We start from the raw sequence: 22,965 nt of genomic DNA, 5'->3' as shown, positions 1-22,965 counted from the left end.
ATAATTCCCAACCTTTTCTCCCAGTTTTTAACATACCCCCCCCCGAAAATTCTCCCTACAGGACAACAGTTATTATAATAATAAATAACTCCTTTAAAACTCTATTGTTCAAATTGAACGTGCAAGGGACAACAAAGTAAGAGAATACCATCTGGGATAATGGCCTCTAAGGTGGTGGTGAAGACCTGGCCCAAACCCCAAATGCTGGCTAATTAGGTTCTTTTTTTGAAACCCTTACCTTCCAACCTGGAATCAATACTATGTATTGGCTCCAAGGTAGAAGAGTGGTAAGGGCTAGGCAATGGGGGTTAAGTGACTTGCCCAGGGTCACACAGCTGGGAAGTGTCTGAGGCCAGATTTGAACCTAGGACCTCCCATCTCTAGGTCTGGCTCTCAATCTACTGAGCCACCCAGCTATCCCCAGCTAATTGGGTTCTAATGATACCACTGACTGGGTTAGCATCCCGGCAAGTGTGATGAAACTTACCCCTATGGATCTAAGAAATAGACATGGTGGCTAATGTTATGAGCCAGTCCAACTTGAAATCATCAGGATGATCACATTGATATGAAGGACGATGAAACAAGAGACTATTCTTCATATTCTGGTGCCACGAGAAGACAAGATAAATCCAAAGAAGTCAGAAAAACCAATATCTGACCTGGAAATGCTTCAGGTTAGATAGTACTGACTGCGTAAATAGCTAATCAGGGACACATGCATTCAAAATGGACTAAAGATATGAATATTTTCCTTATGTGCAAGTATTCTATCATAACAAAAAACTAGAGAATCCCACCAGTTATAGGCAAATGTTTCATACTACTTCTTCTCAATGGTATTCTCAGCTCTAGTCTCTTAACAAAGTAAGGAATGAAATGGAGGAATTACTCAAATCCAAAGATAGAAAAGGTCTAGGTCTTGAGGCTTCTAAAAATCTTCCCTTATTGAAAACTCTAGAAGTTATTTTACCCAATAACAAAATCAGTGACAAAAACAGAGCGCTGGTATCTCAAATGATTTTGAAAAGGATCTGAGCATATAGAAGTCCTTTTTAATTTCAATGGCATGAATCCAACTGGCAGACCAATTATGCCAAGACGTAGTAACTCAAAAAAATCTAGTACTTGCTATAATCATCCTGAATTTGCATCTGACATTGTAAAAATACATCAAGGCTTGCACTCAACTGAATATGTGGCAGATAATGTCATAGTAAGACCTAGAGAAGAAAAGGGGGAACAAGGAATACCCATAAAGATGGGCCTCAAATAATACCATGGCAGAGAGATTTGAGAGAACCATTGAAGATGTGAAGAAGGACCTTAGATGTATAAGGGAACTGGTCTCTGACCAACTCATTAGCCCAAGAAGTTAAAGATATAATTACTGGAAAACCCAGTTGACTTGCTCGTTGGCTACGGGAGTTGGGAGAGAGGAGTGGAGGGAAAGAATATGAATCTTGTAACCATTGGAGAATATTCTAAATTAATTAAATAAAAAAGATAAAATTCCTGGAAAAAGGATCCATATTATAAACTGATAAGTTAGCTGAAAAACTGTCGATGCCCTATATCTGTGTACAAAATTTGAAAGAGTTTTCTGGACAGCTAGGAGGCATGGTGGATCTGGAGTCAACAGGACTTGGGTTCAAATGTGACCTAAGGTACTTCTTAACTGTGTGATCCTGGGCAAATCACTTTAACCCTTTTTGCCTAGCCCCTTAGTCTTAGAATGATTAGGACAGAAAGTAAAGGATTAAAAAAAAAGAGTTTTCTTTTATTGAACTATAAAGAACAATGTGATTGGCAGAGTAAAGGTTAATTGTATCCCTGATGGCAGCTGAGATAGTTGTCAGCTCTCTGGGATACCCATCCTGTGAGTATAAATTGAGGAGTGCTACCTCCAGAAGATTACCTCAATGTCTAACTGGCATATGCAATAGAAAATTTGAATGCTGTATTGTCTGATTAAAGGCAACAAAACAAACATGGAAAAGAATCTGGAGAACAAAAGCATATCAAAAATTTTCTATTCACTTAATCAGCAATAAATAAAAGTAAAAGTAAAGTAAAAAATAAAAATAAAGTAAAAATAAAAATTTAATAAATAAAATAATAAAATAAATTATTTAAAGTAAAAATAAAAGTAACTAAATACAAATAAAATAATAAATAAATAAAAAGTAAAAATAAAAAAAATTATTATCATATGAGTCATTGCAGCTCAAAGAACAAAATAAAGAATTCAATACCAATCAAAAGCTTTTCTACAGAAGTAAAAAACAAAACAAAACCAGAGACAAGCAAGAACTCCTGAAGAATTTAATCAATAATCAGCAAGTATTAAGTGCCTACTATATGCCAGGCTCTGAGGATACAAGTAGGAAGAATGAAATTGATCCTTACAATGAATTTACATTCTAGTGGGGGAGTAAAACTGCTTGTATTTATTAGCTTTATGTTGATGATGTAAATATCAAATATGTATATCATAAATATAATCAACACAAGTAGTTTTAAGATAAAGTAGTTAAAAACAAGGGAGAGTTCTAGTAAATTAGTTCAGAAGACTTACAGGAAACAAACAGAAAGCTTACACACCTTTAATGAATAACAGATGGTTTTGTCATTGGACATAACTGAAATTCTAGTTTCTCTGTAAAATTAGAAGGTGGCAGGACCAAATAAGGTCCGTTATTAGTGGTACAAAGGCTTCTCAGCGGTATATGAATTATTAGTAAAAACTTTTATAAGTTTCCTCTAATACATAAGCCCAATCCTTCCTTCATCCCTTCCTCCCTCCCTCTTTCCCTTCCCCCCTTTCTATTTTTCCCTTTCACTTCTGTCTTAGAACCAATACTAAGTAGCACTAAGTATGGTTCTAAAAGGCAGAAGAGTGGTAAGGGCTTGGCAACTGGGATTAAGTGACTTGCCTAGGGTCACACAGCTAGGAAGTATCTGAGGCTGGATTTGAACCCTGGTCCTCCTGACTCCAGGGCTGACCCTCTATTCACTGAGCCACTTGGCTGCCCCTATTTTTCTTAATAGAAGGCATTACATATCTACTACCAAAAGATGAATATACTAGTGATCTCTGCAAATACAGGCCAATTACATGATTTTGTACTTTATACAAAACATTCATAGCTCATATAATTTAAAAATTCAAATTTAACAATTATAAATATGAAAAAAATCAGTGTATTGACTGAGGAGCAAAAAGTTCCAGGAGTATAAAAATTAATTTCTTACAAAATTGTCCCAAAGTGCAATAACAGTCACCTCGCCTTTGATGATGATAACAAAGCCTTTGACTCCGTTTCAAATCCAAGGCTTATTTTTATACTACAAATATCTAAAATCCAAGTGTCACGAGGATACTAGAGTATTCGATGGCCACATGGAAAACTCTTCTCTAATATGAGAATGCCAAGCACAGTGAATATAGTCTGTGGCATTTTTCAGGGTGACAGTTTAAACCCATTATGGTTCTGCTTAGCCTCATCTGCATGATCACTTTTCCTAAACAGAACTAAGTCTGACTTATAAATGAAAGTCTTGATCCAAAGCATTATTAATCACTTGATGTACATGTATGACATCGAGCACGATGTGGCTTCAAAACGTCATTTGGACTTTATAAATGTACAGTTGTTGCCATACATCAAGAAAACTTGAGCAACACATCAGTGTAAGCTATAAAAATTTAGCACCTACTGAATACTTAATACTTAGCAAAACATGATCTAGTCAATGGGGATATGATTGGGGATGTAGATGCTAAACGATCACCCTAGTGCAAAATCAATACTATGGAAATAGGTCTTGATCAATGACACATGTAAAACTCATGGCTATGGGAGGGGGTTAGAAGGTGGGGGAGGGAAAGAGCATGAATCATGGAACCATGGAAAATTTTTCTTAATCAATTAAAAAAACAGGGAGAAAAAAACCCAAAACACGACCTAGTGGCTAGACATATATTAGAAGCTTACTATATTTCATGATGCCAACTCACATACTATAAGTACTGACTCAAAATATCCTGAAGAGCTTTAACAAACTTTACTAAACCAAGACCATTATCACAATCCATCGATTTATTGTTGAGCATTCATTAAGCATTTATTATGTGCCAGGCCCTGTGCTAAGCACTGGAGATGCTTAGACAAAAGCAAAAGTTCCCTACTTCAAGAAACTTGTATTCTAATAGAAGAGACACGTGCATATTTAAGTTTATATATAATAATACAAAATGAATACAATAGTTTTGGGAGAGAGTGATTTAGCTTCTGGGGAGTGGATCAGGAAGGGCTTAATGTAGAGGAGGGGGAGAACATGTCAGGTTCGTTTTAAAGGAAGCCAGGAATTCTAAAATGTGGGGTGAAGGGGGGGACACTGTTTATTCCAAGCATTCAAGATGGCCAGAAAGGTCAGGATGAAGGCATGGAGTTTGGAGATGGATCGTTGTGTGTGCACCAGTGAGTAGAGCACTGTCTCGCTCATAGAGAATGAAGAATAGGTGAGAAGACTGGGAGGCCAGGAAGGGGCCAGGTTGTGAGGGGCTTTAAATGCCAGAATTGTTTTTATATCATCCCAGAGGCAACAGGGAATCAGTAGAGTTTGTTGAGAAGGACCATAACATGATCAGATAATGCTTTAGAAAAATCACGTTAGCAGGTTTGTAGAAGATGGATCGAAGTCGTTAGAAGGTTGAGGCAGAGACCAAATGGGAAACTGTCCAAGAATAGTCCAAGTGAGAGATGATGAGAGCCAGAGCTCGGGTAGCAGCTGGGTGAGTGTAGAGGTAGGGATGGACGTGAGTGATGCTGGGAAGATAAAAATGGGAAGACAGTTGGAAATGGATTGATCTATGGAGTTATTGGGAGTCAAGAGTGGAGGATGATACCAAGGTGACTGGAAAGATGGTGGGAGTAATAAAGAAATTCAGAAGATAAGGAGGTTAGGTGGTGGTGGGGCAGAAGATGAGTTCTTTTTAGGATATATTGAGTTTGAGGTAATCAAGAGACATCTACATGGAAACATCCAAAAGTGAATTTATCATGTGGGAATAGAGATGAGGAGATTAAGGTTGAACATATATTCCTAAGAGTCAAGTTTATAGAAATGGTAATGGAACCCATGAAGGCTGAAGTCATCAAGAGGGAGAAAAGAGAAAAGGTTCTAGAACAGATTTTTGGGGTACACCAAAGTGAGCATGACATGGATGGTGAATCAGCAAAGGAAACTGAGATAGAGGGAAGGAGAGGCACAAAATCCAAAGAGGTGCAAGTATTTAGGAGAAGAGGGTGGTGGTCAGTAATATCCAAGTTGCAGAGTTCAAATTGGTGAGTACTGAGAAAAGATTATTAGATCTGATGATTAAGAGAGAGCAGTTTGGGGGGGCAGGCAGGTGGCTCAGTGGATAGAGCCCCAGTCCTAGAGATAGGATATCCTGGGTTCAAATCTAGTCTCAGATACCTTCTAGCTCTGTGACCCTGGGCAAGTCACTTAACCCTAATTGCCTAGCTCTTACTGCTCTTCTGCTTTAGTACAGATACTCAGTCTAGATTCAAAGACAGAAGATAAGGATTTAAAAAAAAGAAGAGAGAGCAATTTCAGTTGAGTTTGGGGTCAGAAGTCAGACTTCCAGGGGACGGGAAGAGAATGAGAGGAAGCCAAGGCACCAAGTATAAAAGGCTTTTTCAATGAGTTTGACAGGGAAAAGGAGGGGCCGTAATAGGAAAATAGGAGGCGTGGTAGGTTCTATTGTCATTGTTTATGAATGGGAGAGACTTGGGTGTAGCAAGTAAGGAATGAACCAATAGACAGAGAGAGACTGAAATTTAGAGAGACAGAGTGGTGATGGTGGGGGAAATTTGCTAGAATAGATGGGTAAAGATGGAGCCAGAGCCATGATTGCCCAGAAAAAAAACATTGGTGATGATTTTATTCCAGGTGGCTTGGAGATTTATGTATTTTGGGGATGGTAATATCTATTAAATCTTCATAACAATATTCTTAAAAAAAAAACCTACTCTTACGTAACAGTGTACCACAGTATCCAATACAATGTATTGATTCCAAGGCAGAAGAACAATTAGGGCTAAACAATGGGGATTAAGTGACTTCCTGGAGTCACTCGAGGAAAGGTTTCAGGCCAAATTTGAACCCAGGACTTCTTATTTCCAGGTCTGGCTCTCAATCCACCTAGCTGCCTCTAACAATATTCTTAATAGATATTACTGTCCCAAATACACATAATTTCCAAGCCACCTGGAGCAAAATGGGTCTAAAATGGAATGTCCTTGTAGAGGAAATGTAAATGGTGTGAGCCCAGAATGAGGCATGTGCCACCACTGCTGCTCTGTCTGCTGCTGGAGCTTTCCTGCTGAAACTTTCGATGCGCCTACAGAGGATGAGCTTGCATTCTAATATTTTTATTTGACTTTAAGAACCAGGCATTTTATCCATCTGTGCAATGGTCCAAATAAATATTAAATGTAAAAATTCGCTCTGGGACCATTGCCATTTGAATGCCATAGAAAAAGATGATGATAATAATAATAACTGACATGGTTGTTGCCAAATATCTCATTCAAGCCTCACGAGAACCCCATGGGAAGCATGTATCTTTATCCCCATTTTATGGATGAAGAAACTGAGCAATGTAGTGACTTGCCCTTGGTTATACAGCTTGTGACAGAAGTAGGAAATGAATGAACCCAGGTTCTCTTCACTCTACATCTAGTGCTTTATTACCTTATACTAGAGAAAATATACTAAAAGCTACTCTTTTTTTAAAAGTTCAATTAATTAACTAATTAATTAATTAAGACTATTTTCCATGGTTACATGATTCATTCTTTCCCTCCCCTCCTCCCACTCCCTTCCAATAGCCAACCAGCAATTCCACTAGGTTTTACATGTGTCATTGACTAAAAGCTACTCTTAACTGAAAAATAGATTTAAGGCTGGGAGGGACCTTAGAGAAATATTATTTTATAGAAGAAGAAATTAAGGACCAGAGAATATAAGTGATTTGCCTCAAGTACCATAGGTGCTAAGTGGGAGAGGTAGGATTTGAACCAATGTCACCTGACACCAAATCTATTATAATTTCCACTGGGTCACCCTATCCTTTATTTATTTCCATTTTTAGTTAATTAATTAAGAATATTTTTTTATGGTTGCATGATTCATGTTCTTTCCTTCCCCTCCCCACTATCCTCTCCTGGAGCCAACAAGCAGTTCCACTGGGTTTTACATGTATCATTGTTCAAAATCTATTTCCATATTATTACTATTTGCAATAGAGTGATCATTTAAAGTCAACATCCCCATCATATCCCCATCAAACCATCACCCTACCCTTTAAATGAATGAGTGTTTTGTTTATCATAATAGCATCTTTATTATTAATCAATAAATTATTATCATTAATTTCATTAATATTAATCACAAAACAAATTATCTTATTAATTATTTTATTTCAAAATTATATTCTATATGTCATATATAATATAATCATAAAATTATAAAATAATTTTAGTAATTGAAGATTAATAATAAATAATATTATTATTTAATATTATTTGTTAGCATCTATATCTTTATATATTTGAAGCAGCAGCTAGGTAACACAGAGTGCTGAAACTGGAGTCAAGAATACTTACCTTCCTGAGTTCAAATCCTGACTCACACCCTAGCTATGTGACCTTGAGCAAGTCACTTAACTCTGTTTCAGTTTCCCCATCTGTGAAATGAGCTGGAGAAGGAAATGGCAAGCCAGTCCAGTGTCTCTGCCAAGAAAACCCCAAATGGGATCATGAAGAGTTAGACAACTGAATAACAACAACAATGTAGGAGGCTCCAGTATGAGGACCCCCCTCAATGTCTGACAGACTAAACTTTGACTTTGGCAGCTCTTTACAACTTGTCCCTGTGCTATTTTTGTTCATTCTTATTATACTTGACCCCCTCCTTTCTCCTTCCCCAACTCCTCCCATGATCCAGCAGCCCTGACTTTCTTTCTGCTCCCCCCACTTCGTCTGCCCAGGGTACCTTTTCACCGGCTGTCCTCCGTTCCTGCGATGCTCTCCCTCTTCATCTCCACTTCTCACCTTTCCTGGCTTTCTTCAAGACTCAGCTCAAATCCCACCTTCTGCAAAAGCCCTTCCCTGGTCCGTCCTGGTGCTGACACCTTCCCTCCAAGAGCACGTCCCCTTTACACAGCAGACATCTCACCTTCTCTGCCTTCTCTGCCATTTGAATATGAGCTCCTTGAGATCAGGGACTGGATTTGCCTTTCTCAATTCCTGCAGCCCTTAACACAGTGCCTGGCCAAGAACAGGCACTTAAATGCTCTGATTGGCTGACTGTGGACATGAGTATCTCCTTAGCACTTGTGATGAATAACCCCTCTGTGCCGTCCGAATGAACAACACTGTTTTATCCAACATGGTAGTTGGCATGGAATGAGAAGGCTCAGAGCTGCCACTTATTAACTCCTGCCTTCTCAAGTTCAATTCCCTCCTTTGTAAAATGGGGATAAACATACTTGCATTAGTGGATATAGCCCTAGATAAAAAGTCAGAAGTCCTGAATTCAAATCCCCAACTTTTGACATTTACTAGATGAATGATCTTGGGTAAGTGACTTTGAGGCAATGGCACAGAAGAGTGGATCAAGCCACTGCCCTTGGAGTCAGGACAGCAACCTGGGTTTGGATGATTACTAGCTGTGTAGCCCGGAGCAAATGACTCAACTCCTCTTTTCTTCACTCTCTTCATCTGTAAAATTAAGAAATTGGACTCATTAGCCTCCACAGCCCATTCTAGCTCCAAATTTGTGATCCTATCACTTGTCATGTTGAGCCTCAGTTTCCTTATTGCTTATTATTATTTTCCTTTTTCCTAATAATTTCCAAATTCCTAATAATAATTGTTTATTATTCATTTTTCCATTACTTATTATTCATAAGTAGAAAGAACGTTCTAAGGAGGCTGAGGTTCCAGGGCTAGTTCTGACACAATACTCGTGTGATCCTTCGATGAAATACTTTTTGCCTCTTTCTCTTAACCTCCCCATTATAAAATAATCACAGGACTTGGACTCAGAAGACTGGAGTTCAAGTTAACCTCTTTTTGTTATAAATACAAAAACGTATTTGCTGTATGTCATACAGCATGTCAGATTAGACACCATTTGCTCCTTCCCCTTGTTTTACATGTGAAGAAACTAAAGCCTAGGGAATGAATGAATGAAAAAAGTTTTCATTAAACTTTTACTATATCAGGCACTGCGTTAAGGGCTGAAAATACAAATATAAAAGACAAAATTAGAGCCTGTCCTCAGAAAGCTTATACTAGGGAAACACAACACATATAGTGGAATAGGAGCCCGTGTTTTGATCTGGGAAGCAACAGAGATGGTAAGTGGAATCACAGGTCGATTGACATGTCCTTTCCAAGAGTGGCAGTTTGACTTGATTTCTGATCCTCAGAGCAAGAGATATAAAGTGGAGGGGATGGGAGAAAATGTATGAGTCTTCATGGATGATCAAATTTCAGGAGGGTGGGTTTGAAGCCATTTAGATCAGATGTCACAGTCAAGAAGGCAAGACCCCAGGACAAGAGCTGAAGTGTCATGTATGAGCAGAGGACAAGATGGCAGGAGGATGACCAGAGTGTCAGAGGTTGAATTTGAACTTGGTTTTGTATAGTTAGAGATTCTTGAACCTTTGGACTCCTATCTGCGAGAGTTCTTTTTTCATTACCCAAAATGCTTTCCCTTCCCCCCACGTTTGTGTCTTTACCATATTATTTATATAGTTTGGTACCTCTTCTCTCTCCTCTTCTCCCACATGTGCGGTCAGGGAAGTGATTTTTTTCTTTACTGAGGTTTGCTGTTTTTAAATAAACTTTATAAAATTATAATACTTGAAGTATTTGGGATATTAATTTTAATCTTTACAGTTTCCTTTGGTCTTGGTCTTCTCATGAAGAAGAATGGGTCCAAACAGATCAGAGGTAAGGGAAAAGGACCTGCCAATGCCAATTTTTTTTAGCAGCTCTTTTTGTAATGGCATTGAATTGGAAACAGAGGGGTTGTCCATCACTTGGGGAATGGATGAAGAAGTTGTGGTATATGGCTGTAATGGAATACTATTGTGCCATAAGAAATGATGAATAGGAAGAGTTCAGAAAAACCTGGAAAGACTTATATGATCTGATGCAAAGTGAAGTGAGCAGAACCAGGAGAACAATGCATATGTTAACAAAAATAGTTTACAGTGATCAGTCCTGAAGGACTAAACCATTATCAACAAAGCAAGTCTCCAAGATAACCACAAGGGACTCATGATGAAAATGCTCTCCATAGCCAGAGGAGGAACTGCTGGAGTCTGAGTGCAGATCAGAGCATGCCACCTTCCTCTTTATGTCTTTCATGAATTTTTTATTGTATATGTGATATATGCTTCTATCACAACATGAGCAATATGGAAATTTAAGCACTGGTATGACTTACATTGGATTATTCACCACCTGGGCAGGGAAGGGAGGGAGGGAGAAAATCTGAATCTTAAAATTAAAAAAAAATCTTAAAAAAATAAAAACAAAAATTGTTTCTACATGTTATCAAAAAGATAATTAATTTAAAAAAAAAAAAGAGGAGTGGGTAAGCGTCCTCAAGCTTCTTCCAGGGAGGGAGAACGGGCTTTGCAGCTGTAAAGTCCTAGATAATATGAACTTTGATGATTCTTTTAGAAGCTCATCCTGATTTTATCTTTCTCTAGCGCTCAGCCTCAGTGAGCATAATGGGCTTCTCCAACACCCTGGAAATGGAACTGTCATCCCCAAGAACAGGAAGATCAATGGAGCCCCAGATCCAGAGTGTGACCAGCCTGACACCTGGCTCCTGCTCCCACAACCTGGGCTCTACCTCCGACACACAGCCAGAAACAGGGCCCAGTTATAATCCAGCAGTCACCCGGGTCCTGCACCCTGGGGATGGGGCCAGCCACTTATCTTTGGGAGACGTTCTCTTGGGCAATGCACCATGCAAGGTGAATCTCTCTAATAGGTGGGCATGGGTATGGGAATTTTATAGAAATGCTATACCTCAGTTTCCCCATCTGTTAACTTTAGAAGTTGGACTAGATGATATTTAAGGGCCTTTTTGAGTCTTTTAAATGTGGTTCTATAACTTCGATTGTCTCTACCCCTACGTTGGTCATTTCTTAAGCTTCGTTTTGGCCCCAGGCTCAATAATGTAAGGTCCGCTAATGGTACCATTTTCATTTTTTCCCCTGTCTTTTTTTCCTTTTTTTTCCAAGATGGAAAATGAGGATTCCAGACCTATTAGTGACTCTCTGGGACACAACACAGCAGCTGCCTGCCCAGATGCTCAGGAAGAATTAGTTCTTCCTTTGCAAAAAATCCTGGAGGAACCGATTAATCTCTCAGTGAAGAAACCCTTGCATCTCGCCTCTCCCCCAGTGCCAGCTGTCAGTGCTTCTCCCCTGCCATCCGTGACTGTGAAACCTCTTTGGCACACAGAAGGTACAAGAGGGGGGCCCTTCACTTCTTTGGGGCTCCAGTCCTTCTCAGAGCCCTGTTGGGCAGACTCTCTCCTCCCTGTTGGCTCATAGTGTTGCTGGGTCCTTTGGGAAAGTGCATCAGCGGGGGCAAGACCAGCAAAGGCTTTAGATGATAATAATTCATATTTCTGCAATTATTTACGGGTTTAGAGCCTTTACATGCCTTATTTCACTCAGTTCTTGCAGCAAACCTTTGTCACAGGATGATCCATAGTCTATAGATGAAGGAAAGTTAGACTCAGGCAGGGAGTGATTTGCCTGAATGTCAAACCAGTAACATCAGAGCTGGGAAGAGAACCCAGGGAGGTACCCATTGCTCTTACCGTTGTACCACACTCTCTCTCTAGAAAGTAAGAGCCAAGTTATTACTACATTAAAATGTGTGGAGAGATTGTAGGCTGGCTCCAGTGGAACATTTAATTGAGATGATAGAAGGTAGGAAAAAACCTTGGTTGAATTCCTTATTATCAGCCTCCTGCTGCCATTACAAATGAAGAGATGAGTCATCATGTCTGTGCTGAGAAGAATGTTTTCACACTAATTAGACTCATTTCAGGCCTTCCAAATAGGCCAGTTAGCATCGTTTCTTCCAGAGTGAGCCCCGATCCCCTGCTGGTGCAGGTTAGAATGTGGCTGGCTCTTTCTTAGGAGAGGTGGGTGTCCTACTTAGAGTATAACACTCAGTCTAAGCGGGCGCCTTTGGGGGCTCTTCCTAGGAGAGTACACCTAGATATTTCAACCCCTCTACCCAATGGGAAACCAGAGCCTTGGAGCACACAGTGGTCCACCTGTTTCTCTGGTCTAGGGGGTCCAGCACTACTTTGTGTGATCCAAAAGACACCCTCGCATATTTTCAGCCTCTCCTCCCCTTCTTTGGGGGATGATGTGAAAAGGGGAGAGATGTCTTTTTGGGGCCATAAGTTTGGGAGGGGGATGGATAGGTGTGTTGTAGATGCATGGTTGGGTTGTGACAGATGGGCTTTCTCCTCTTCTGTCCTAGATTGTGGGAATTCTGAACAGGAGCCATTTGGGGCAGACACAAAGGAGAATTCAAACATCAGGTAACAAATAGTCTCTCTTCTCGGTGCATGAAGGAAGTGTCATTTCCAAGTTTCTCTAAGACAAGAGATTTGCCCTTTTGCTACTGATCCCCAAATGACTTACATAATGATACAGCTATCAGAGCCCCCCTCTTACTTTATCCCCCCATCCCCATCCATCTCTGCCCCAGAAGACACAGAGGATCTCTTTATAGCTTTGACATTTTCAATAATTTTTAGAGCTGCAAAGTTCATTGCTGATGATGCTAAAAAGACCTTCTTACATGAAGATTTCTGGCTCTTTAGTCAGACAAAATGGTAGCAGAGGCCATGGGGAGCACGTGTGGAAACCCCTTATTGCAGTAAAAGTTTGTCTTCCAGTTTCATTATTTAAAGAACATTACCGAGTGACGTTATTTAACCCTGTGAGAACTGAACTGGACTCTAAGATCCCTTGAGACTGGCAGGATCAGGTTAGGGGTAGGAGGACGTTTGTGAACTCTTAAATTTTTAATTCCTTTTTTGTCACCCCAGGGGACTGGGAGGACTTAGCTACGTTCAACAGCCCAAAGGATTGATTGAAACTCATATCCTTAGGTGTGACGAGTGAGGTGGCTCCGTGGATTGAGAGCCAGACCTAGAGACTGGAGGATGTGCAGGTAGAAAATTTGCCACACCTGAGCTAGCTCAGGTGTGGCAAATTTTCTACCTGTACAAGGACCTGGTTTCAAATCTGACCTTAGACACTTCTTAGCTATGTGACCCTGGGCAAGTCACTTGACCCCATTGCCTAGCTCTTACTGTTCTTCTGCCTTGGAACCAATACACCCTATTAATTCTAAGACATAAACTAAGAATTAAAAAAAAGAAAGAAATTCATATCTCTGGAGATCAGGACAATTCAACAGAGATCTGGAAAAATCTATCCCTGTCTGACATTAAGGAAGAGGAGGACCTTGAGGCAACTTTCTGGAAATCCCAGGGATCGGGTCATTCCGTAGTATTAACCCACTCTCATAGTATTTCATTGACTTTAGGGCCTACCCCAAAGAGCTGAAGATTCCCTACGTTCGCCTGGAGCGCCTGAAGATCTGTGCAGCAGCCTCGGGGGAGCTGCCTGTGTTTAAACTGCAGAGCGAGCAAGATGGGTCCTTTCTGCTGGTCATCGAGTGTGGCGCTGAGTCTTCTAGCATGTCCATCAAGGTACCCCCCAAGCCAGGGCTATTCTCATCCTGATGTAAACTTCTTTTTTATTCCGAACTGTGCAGGTCATGGTCTCACCCTACCTTCCTATTCACCAGCTGGGCTGAGCTGGGGGAGATGCCCTCAGGACACTGGACAGCAGATACTTGTCCTTGGGCTTGGATCCTAGCTGCCATCCTTGTTTTTATGCCTGTCTTTTTAGTATCTGCAGAAGAATACAGATTGGGAAAAGGGAAAGGAAAGGCTAATATTTCGGACTTGGAAGGGACCTCAGAGGTCACTTAATTAATTCACTCTCTAACTGAAGTTTAAATTCTGATTCTACTGCTTACTACCTATGTGGCTTTAGGTAAATGGCCTCTCTGGTCCTTGGTTTCCTTATCTAGAAAATAAGGGACTTGGACTAAATGACCTCTCAGATCCTCTTTTCACTCTCATTCCTATGAACCCTGGCGAAAGGGAGTTCAATAACCCCCAAGGCAGCCTATTCCATTTTTTAATGGCTTTAATATGTGCTTTCTGATTCTGGATTTCAACAATAACATGTTTTTTGGCAATATTAAAAATCCTTAAATATGCATGACCCTGCATCAATGTTTGCACATTCTCACTATCTCATTGCTTCCTCTTCTTCTTCCCACTCCCAAACTAGTCATCAGGGAAGGTGCTTTCATCGTAGATCTTTTACCTCTGAAAGGAAATGACTTGGATGTTTCATTGTGTAGGAAAGGGGAAAGGGAGATATTTTGGTGTGACTTTACAACTGGATACCCTACTCCTGGTTTACTTCTTTCTTTTACTACGATTCTACTTCTCCTCAAACTCAGGGAACTCCTGGGGCTACCATAAGCAGCCATGTTTGGGGGACACTTTCCTGGTCCAGTGACTAGTAATTATTCTGCCTGCTTCCAACCTTGCCATTTCACTTAGGCCTTGGACCATGCAGTAAGGCAATATCTGTATTGTGCATTGCTCATATCTGGAGCTTCATAGCTGCTTAAAACACCAGAATGGGTTCACATGCAGGAGGGGTATGTGAAGGGTGACTGGAGCCTGTGTGCACCAGGAGAGTGGTAGTAGAGTGGGGTGAAGGACAGCTCTACAACAATCTTCTCAACATTTCCTTGGCTTCTGAAGTCATCAGAGACCAGTCAGTGCCTCTCTCACCAACCAGGCTTCCTAGGGAATGTGGAATTTGTTTGATGATCCTCCCTGTGGTAGATACCTAAATGAAGTGTCTTAGTCTCTCTTCCTGCCCCCTCTCAGACTGCTCTGGATCCTGTAAGCCCACCCATGGTAGAGATCCTCCTGTAGGGCCCTGAACACAAGTGGCCTGGACCAAGTGACTAAGATTCTTTGCTCTTCTTTTCTCTCCAAAGGTCAACCAGGACAGTTTGCCAGATGCTTTGAAGCCTAAGGCTGAGGATCAAGAACAGAGAAACGTTCCTGTAGGCTTTGCAGCTGGCCAGAAACTGCCCTTGTTTGAGACCTCATCTGGGGAACAAAGGAGCCACTATAACCCTGGAGCCAAGAAGTCTCCCTCTGCTCCCAGCACAGACCCAATTGAGAATGAAGACTTCTGTGCAGTGTGTCTGAATGGGGGGGAGCTGCTTTGTTGTGACCATTGCCCAAAGGTGTACCACCTTTCCTGCCATGTTCCAGCTCTGCTCAGCTTCCCGGGGTAAGGGAGGGCAGCGTTCACCGCCATGCCCCTGATATATTCTTCCCCTAAAATCCTTCTGAGGCACTAAGATCTCTCTCTGTCCTGCCAGAGTGGGTAGGAGGACTTGGAACCAGGCATCTAGTCGGTCTTTTTCTGGGTCTTCCATCCTGACAGGGTTATCCTCCAAATCCACCCTTCTTCCAAACTTTTCTATTACTGTTGAAGACCCCACTGTCCTTACAGCTCCCTAGATTGACTTTGGGGTCATCATTGCCTCCTCATTCTCACCTACCTCACATGTCCATGAATTTTCCAAATCTTTTTTCTTTTTCCACAAATTTTTTTTGCCTATATTCCCTTGTCTCTACTGGCAGAGCCACCACCCTACTTTAGGCTCTTGTCCCTTCTTGCCTGGATTATAGCAGCTGCTCTCTCACTGTTTTTCCTCTCTCCAGTCTCTTCCATCTCCAGGCCATCTTTTTTTTATTTTTATTTTTTATAACCCTTACTTTCTGTCTTGGAGTCAATACTGTGTATTGACTACAAGGTAGAAGAGTGGTAAGGGCTAGGTAATGAGGGTCAAGTGACTTGCCCAAGGTCACATAGATAGGAAGTGTCTGAGGTCAGATTTGAACCTAGGATTTGTCTCTAGGCCTGGCTCTCAATCCCAGCTGCCCCTCCAGTCCATCTTACATAAAGGTGCCAAAATGATTTTCCTAAAACCCAGATCTGACCATGTCACCTCCTTCTCAATAACCCCCCATGACTCCCTATCATCTCAGATTTCAACTCCTCTGTTTGGCATTTGAAGCCCCTCGCCACCCCTCCCCATTATGCATTCCAGCCTTCCTACATCTTCCTATCTTCCATGTACTGCCTAGTCCTACCCTCCTGGCCACAGGATGCTCCTCGGAGGCAGGCACTTCTGCTTTTTTGTCTTCATTTGTTTCCACAACCCCTAACACAGGGCCCGACATATCAGAGGTGTTTAATAAATGCTTGCTTGATTAATTGGTGTGTAACCAGAATGGAGCCCTAAAGTATAAAGGAGCAAACTTCAGTCAACGTTCAGTAGGTGACGCAAAGACAAAAATGAAAAATGAATTCCCTCGAAGAACCGACGTTCTACTGGGTGAGAGGGGAAGAAATAGAGTACAGACGGGATGAGCAGACACAAAATAGGTGCTGTTTTGCGAATCAGTTTTGGGAAGGAGCTCTCTTAATAGGGTCATCAAGAGAGGGCTCCTGAGCTGCCCTTCCTACAAGGCACGGAAGCTGGAGGTCCTGTAAAGGAACACCTTGAAGGCTGTTTGTGAAGGGGAATATTCTAGGCTTTCCCTTCATGCCTCTGCTGCAGAGGAATTCCTTCAGACTTAGGGCTCTCTCCATCCTCCAAAGATCACATCTAGCCTTATCTGTTTACATGGTCTGCCTTCTCTCTTCCCACCTCCACTTGAACATCAACTCCTTGAGGGTGAGGACTAGTTTTCATTTTTGCTTTGTATCCCCAGCACCTTCCAGCTCAGTGCTTTGCCTGCAGTAGATGCTTAACAAGTGACTGTCATCTTAGATTATTGAAATATAAAGTAAATATGAATAAATAAACAACAAAAATCCCCAACAAATAAATAAAAATAAAAGAAAGACTGGAAGGATAGGTGAGACCATATTGACTTGTTTCCAAATTAGTGAGCCCATCTTTTCCAGGACTGACTGAAAGTATTGCCTCTTCTAAGAGCCCTTCCTTCCCCATAGCTACATATTTTTGCATATGTGTATGAATGAGCGCCACAGCAGTGTGTTCTCTTCTGCAGTTGTACTAGTCCATGCTAGTGATCCATAAAACCAGCACTGATTTCATTCCTTGTTGTGCTTCAGGGGTGAGTGGGTGTGCACCCTCTGCCGGAGCCTAACAAAGCCTGAGGTGGAATACGACTGTGACAATACTCGATATGGCCATATCAATCCTGGAGGACGCCTACTCTCTGGCTTGAGTGATTATGATCAGAAGGTGGGTGCATATATTACTGGGGGACTCCTAATAAAAAAAAAAAACTGGGCTTCCATGGCCAGGGATGGCAGAACACCACTTTAGAAGAAGTTCCCTTACAAAATCCTAGGAAACATGGTACCTACCCTACTTAGAGGCAGATTTCAGGAGGGAGACAGTGTCTTCTCATCAACTTTTTGTTGAAGCTATTGTTATTTGTTCCCCATAGTCAGTCACTGAGGCTTGTCTTCTTTTTGAAATTAATTTTTATTCTGAACTTAATCAACACTAGATAAAATAGGCATTTCCATTTATGTAGTAGGTCAGAAAAAAGAGAATTATACATGATACTGCACATCCTTATTATGGATAGCTTGCTTTTCTTTTTAAGTATATAATAAGTTTAGCTCAAAGTTTTCTAAGTTGATTTGTGCTTCTTTCTGGCCTTCCTTCTGTTTTCTTCTCTGCATTTAAAGAAAAAAATAATTCCTCAGTGACCCTCTTTTCTTTCCTTCCTTCCTTCCTTCTTCCTTCCTTCTTCCTTCCTTCCTTCCTTCCTTCCTTCCTTCCTTCCTTCCTTCCTTCTTTCTATCCTCTGTATGTTCTTCCCCTACTGAGAAAGAAAAACAAAGCCTTTTTAACAAAAATCCATTTTCAAATGAAATAAAAATTTACATTGATTATGTCTGAAAGTATATGTTATTCTGCATCTTGATTCCATAGCCTCCCTGTCAAGAGGTGGGTAGAATGATTCATCATCAGTCTTTTGGAATCAAGACTGGTCCTTGGATTGATGAAAATTCTTAGGTCTTTCAAAATTGTTTTCTGCATAATTTTATTATTGTATAAATGGTTCTTCTGGTTCTGCTTACTTCATTTTGCATCAGTTCATACAAGTCTTCTTAAGTTTCTATGAAACTGTCCATTTTATCATTTCTTATGGAGGAATAATATTCCATTATACTAATATAATAATATTCCAATACACTAATATATAATATACTCATAATATACTAATCATACTAATAATTCTTTGTTTAGCTACCCCAACATTAGATGGGTACCCTCTTGGTTTCTAGCTCTTTACTATTACAAAAGAGCTTCCGTAAATTGTTTTGGAAATATAAATCTTTTCCCTCTTTCTTTGATCTCTTTTGGGTACAGGCCTAATTAGTAGGGTAAAAAGATATGTATATTTTAGCACTTTGGAGGAATCATTCCATTTTGGTTGGACCAATTCATATCTCTGCCAACTGTGCATTACTGTGCCTCTTTGATTCGTCTCCTTAATTAGGTCAGGAAAATAAGTCACATGGAGAAAAAAAGACATCTCAACACTGGTGATCCCTAAGTATCTTGAGTATTACTTGGTTCACTGATACTATTAGTCATTTCTGCTTGTCCTCCCAGACGCTAACAAAAAATAGCATCCTTGTCAACTTTGCTTTTTATAGAAATGTGAAAAGCTGGTGTTGTCCCTGTGTTGCAGCAGCCTTAGTCTCCCATTCCATGAGCCTGTCAGCCCACTGGTAAGTCGCAGCCCTTCACATCAATTTGGGATCCTTAGAGCACCTCCTTTCTCCCCCAAGAATCATTGTGTGTTGTGTGTAATGTGGCCTCTCCCAAGGAGGCCTCCCAGCCCTGGTCAATGCATATGGCTATGGAAGTATACTCTTGGTTCTGTTGTTTCCTGAGGGGAATCATTCTGGGCCCAGCGAGGTTTGACTTTGACTGTGTGTTCCTTGTTCTTGCAGGCAGCAGGGGAGAGTTTATATAGTCCATTTATCCATCCTCTAGTCCCTCTGGTCCACTTTCTGATTCTCCCTCCTTTTGTTCTTTTTCCACCTCATTTTTTCCACTCGTTTCTCCTTCTTTTCCTCTTTTTCCTCCTTCTTATCTTTTTCTTTTCTTTTCTTTTCTTTTCTTTTCTTTTCTTTTCTTTTCTTTTCTTTTCTTTTCTTTTCTTTTCTTTTCTTTTCTTTTCTTTTCTTTTCTTTTCTTTTCTTTTCTCTTCTCTTCTTTTCTTCTTCTTTTTATTTTGCTCTAGGCCCGGCATTATTATCAGATTATCAAGAGGCCCATGGATTTGTCAATTATCCGGAGAAAGCTCCAGAAGAAAGACATCGCCCATTACTCTAGCCCGGAGGAGGTGGTAGCTGATGTTCGACTTATGTTTTGGAACTGTGCAAAATTCAATTATGTAAGTCCTGCCTTCATGTCCTCAACTCCAATCACCCAAAGGTCCACAGTGTCCATTATTCCTTTGCTCCTGGCCTCATGTTCAGGCTTTGGACCAGTCCCTTCGTGGTCGCCATAAATGTAGGAATTAAATTAATTTCCAACACTCCACAAATTATATTATATGAAGTTTATTAATAATCACATGAAGTAGAAGGAATGGAAGGGAAATAGAAGTAAAAAACCCTAATTATTTAACAAAATTAAGACCGCGTGACTTAAGTTCTCCTTGCTTGTTTAAAAAGCCAGCTCTACCAAAGTTGTGCCAGGAAGACAAGAGAGCGGGAGGTGGGGCTACTCCAAATTTATATCCTCCCTACGACAGCATGTAGCGTGAGGAGAGTGGGGTGCTAGGAATTGTAGTTTTTAGGGTAACAGATTCTAATTACACAGTAAGGACAAGAAAGGGGGATCATTGGATCATAACTTTAAAGCTTTCAGGGATCTTGTAGGCTACCTACTTCTATCTCATTGTACAGATGAGGAAACTGAGGACCAGTGAGGTCTGAGGTCATAGAGATAGTAGTAAGAGTGTGAACCCAGGTCTTCTGATGCCCGATCTAGGAATCTTTCCTAAGGATGGAGAATGGAGACAACACCAGTCCATTGATCTACAAGCCTGGTTAAAATACAATTTTTTAAATGGTGGCTTCAGAGAGCTAGTATACATAGGCTAATGGACCAAAAAGTGGCCTTACTGGATTTGGACTATGGGCCACATGTGTCACATCTGCTGCCTACATTCTTTTTGTGTGTGCTTAAGGGGAGCTTGAGGGAATGGTTCACGTACCTGTATGTTTTAGTTACCCAACTATGGACTGACCTTGGGTGGTTGTTTCTCTGCACAGCCGGACTCAGAGGTAGCAGAGGCTGGCCGATGCCTGGAAGTCTTCTTTGAGGGCTGGCTAAAGGAGATCTACCCTGAGAAACTGTTTGCTCGGCCACGGCAGGAGGACTCAGACTCAGAGGAGACAGAGAATGAGAGTGGAGGCTCCATGCCTCCTCAGGGCTTCCCATGGCCGGCCTATGGACAGGAGTATATCCAGCCCAAGAGGAGACGCCGTCATACTGTAAGTAGGAGGTACAGGGGTAGCAGTGCTTACATGTGGCAGGCCAGAGTGAAAAGATTTCTGAAACATCTCATGGATTCTTAGGTAAAAGCTGCTTCCTTCACCATGCCAGGTAAGGCAACGTCTTTTGTCAGAAAGGTCCAGGGAGGTGCGTTCAACTAATAGTCATTACAAAAGCTTCAGGTTTGTGGAGGAAAAGAGAACATACTGCCTCCTCCTGCCACCCTGAGGAGGCTCGGTCCCACTGAGCCTTTTCTTAGACCCTGGGAACCTCTTAGCCATTTGGCCTTAGGTGGGATAACATCTAGGTCTTCCAGGAAGACCTGGTCAGGCATTCTTAAATGGAAATCAGGGCTCTTTACTAAGTTACTCTAATATTTTCTTTTCAGGAGAGTGAGAGAGCAAAAAGGCTCTCATTCCGTCTGGCCAGCAGCTTCCCCCAGGTGTGAGAAAACTGTGCTCCTACAACAGGAAAGGAGCCCAAATCCTGAAAGCACAACCCCCCTCGACCAGTCCTCGTTATTCCTCAGACCACATCTTCTGGAGAATTTGGATTATAGGAGTGTCTCTGAACAGCCTTTCACGGGGCATCTGCAGCATTTCCATGGAAGTCACAGCTGGGAAATTCCAGAAATGAAATCCAACAGACGACTATTTCCTTTTGCTGTTCAACAGGAATCGAGTTTCCAGCACAGCTCTGATCAGCTGGAAGAGCCCTCTGACTCTGGCCAAGTTGGGGCTTTCTAGCTCCATTTCCTATATTTGTCTATGGGGAAGAGTAGGGAGAGAAGTCCTGGCTCTTGGTACTTTGGCTGACCTGCTGTCCCTGACACAGAGGACAAAGATAGTCACTGGTAACTGTTCCTCTTGTTGTGCAGAGGGAGGTATCCATCCGTCCCTGGCAGCTGTGGAATCCTTATGGGGAGTACTAGAGACCTTTGGTCAAAATCTATGCCTGTTGATGAGATAATCTTCCAGCCCTGTACTTCCCAAGCATCTCGTGCTATCCATTCCATTTGTAATCAGGCAGGAAGGAGGAGAGGACTGCCTGTTTCTTAATTTTCCTTTTTTGGACATTACTCAGGTGTTCGCCATTTTGAACACACCTTTTTACTCTATTACTGTTGTGTCTCTATTCAGTGGCTATGCTTGGGCCAGTAACACAAATATTTTAACTTTCCTTTTGGAGGGGTTCAGAACACCCCCATCTTCTAGCCTGTTCTCTGTCACTCATTACTGACAAGAACCTCTCAGTAGGCCTCTTTTCTTGGCTACAAGGGTTTCTCCCAAGAGGTGGTATTGGCTGCCTGCAAAGCAATCTTTTGACCCATGTTGGAGTCCTCGACTTTGCTTTTTGGGGTTGCTTATGTGATTTGTGTCTCCTGATCCTGCATAGTGCCTGGGACCTTAGGGTCCCTCTGCTTTTCAGTGGGACATGGAGTAGAATATTCATTAACAATACTTCTGCCAGCCTCCTGGGCCCAGTGAAGGGGCTACATCAATGCCTTTTTTTTTCTTGTTACCATCATAGAGAATACACTGTGGAAGGAGCCTTTGATGAACACTCCTTTTGAATCTGTCTAGCAAAGGGCAAGCTCTTATTTTGTTTCTCTTCCTTCTGCTTTCCATTTGTGGTCATAAAATGATAGAATCTCTGCATTGGGAAAGACCCCAGAAAGTCATCTAGTCCAACTTCCTTTTAAACAGGAATATCTTCTCTAGCAGTCCTGATAAGTGGTCATCCAGCCACCTCTTGAAGACCACTAGTAATGGGGAACTCACTACCTCCAAATATAGCCATTCCACCATTGAAAAGCTTTGGTTGTTTGGAAGGTTTTCCTTCTGCTTGCTTCAGTCTGGCTTTCTCTCTGGTTTCCATTTATTGGATCAAAAGATTTAGAGCTGCAAGGTGCTTTATAATCCTAACATATTAACAGATGAAGTGACTGAGACCTAGAGAGGGGAAGTCAGTTGCTTACCCAAAGTCAACTAGCTAGGAAGTTGTGTCACCAGAATTCTGGAATCTAGGTTCTCTGCCTCCAGAACCCTTGTTCTTTTCACGCCTCACTATCATTGTGACCTGTTTTTGGCATGGCCCACTGGAATAATCAAAACAAGTCTGATGTCCCTTTAATGTGTCAGCCCTTTAAACACAT

General features: G+C 41.4%; 1 protein-coding gene across 1 annotated transcript in view; it reads left to right on the top strand.

Moving 5' to 3' along the window:
- TRIM66 (tripartite motif containing 66) overlaps positions 1–21,258 on the top strand; it is a 66,970-nt gene extending 45,712 nt beyond the window's left edge. Inside the window, exons 10-19 of the mRNA XM_044681813.1 lie at positions 10,802–11,071; positions 11,342–11,567; positions 12,606–12,666; positions 13,683–13,848; positions 15,228–15,529; positions 17,390–17,522; positions 18,956–19,030; positions 19,549–19,701; positions 20,588–20,809; positions 21,199–21,258. Of these exons, the coding sequence (XP_044537748.1) occupies positions 10,802–11,071; positions 11,342–11,567; positions 12,606–12,666; positions 13,683–13,848; positions 15,228–15,529; positions 17,390–17,522; positions 18,956–19,030; positions 19,549–19,701; positions 20,588–20,809; positions 21,199–21,258 (1,668 nt within the window). The remainder of the gene's footprint in view (positions 1–10,801; positions 11,072–11,341; positions 11,568–12,605; positions 12,667–13,682; positions 13,849–15,227; positions 15,530–17,389; positions 17,523–18,955; positions 19,031–19,548; positions 19,702–20,587; positions 20,810–21,198) is intronic.
- The last annotated feature ends 1,707 nt before the right edge of the window (positions 21,259–22,965 follow it).

This window comes from Gracilinanus agilis, chromosome 6 (genome assembly GCF_016433145.1).
Source record: "Gracilinanus agilis isolate LMUSP501 chromosome 6, AgileGrace, whole genome shotgun sequence".
Classification (NCBI taxonomy): domain Eukaryota; kingdom Metazoa; phylum Chordata; class Mammalia; order Didelphimorphia; family Didelphidae; genus Gracilinanus; species Gracilinanus agilis.
Note: the sequence above shows the minus strand (reverse complement) of the source record. Positions and strands in the feature narration are given on the sequence as shown.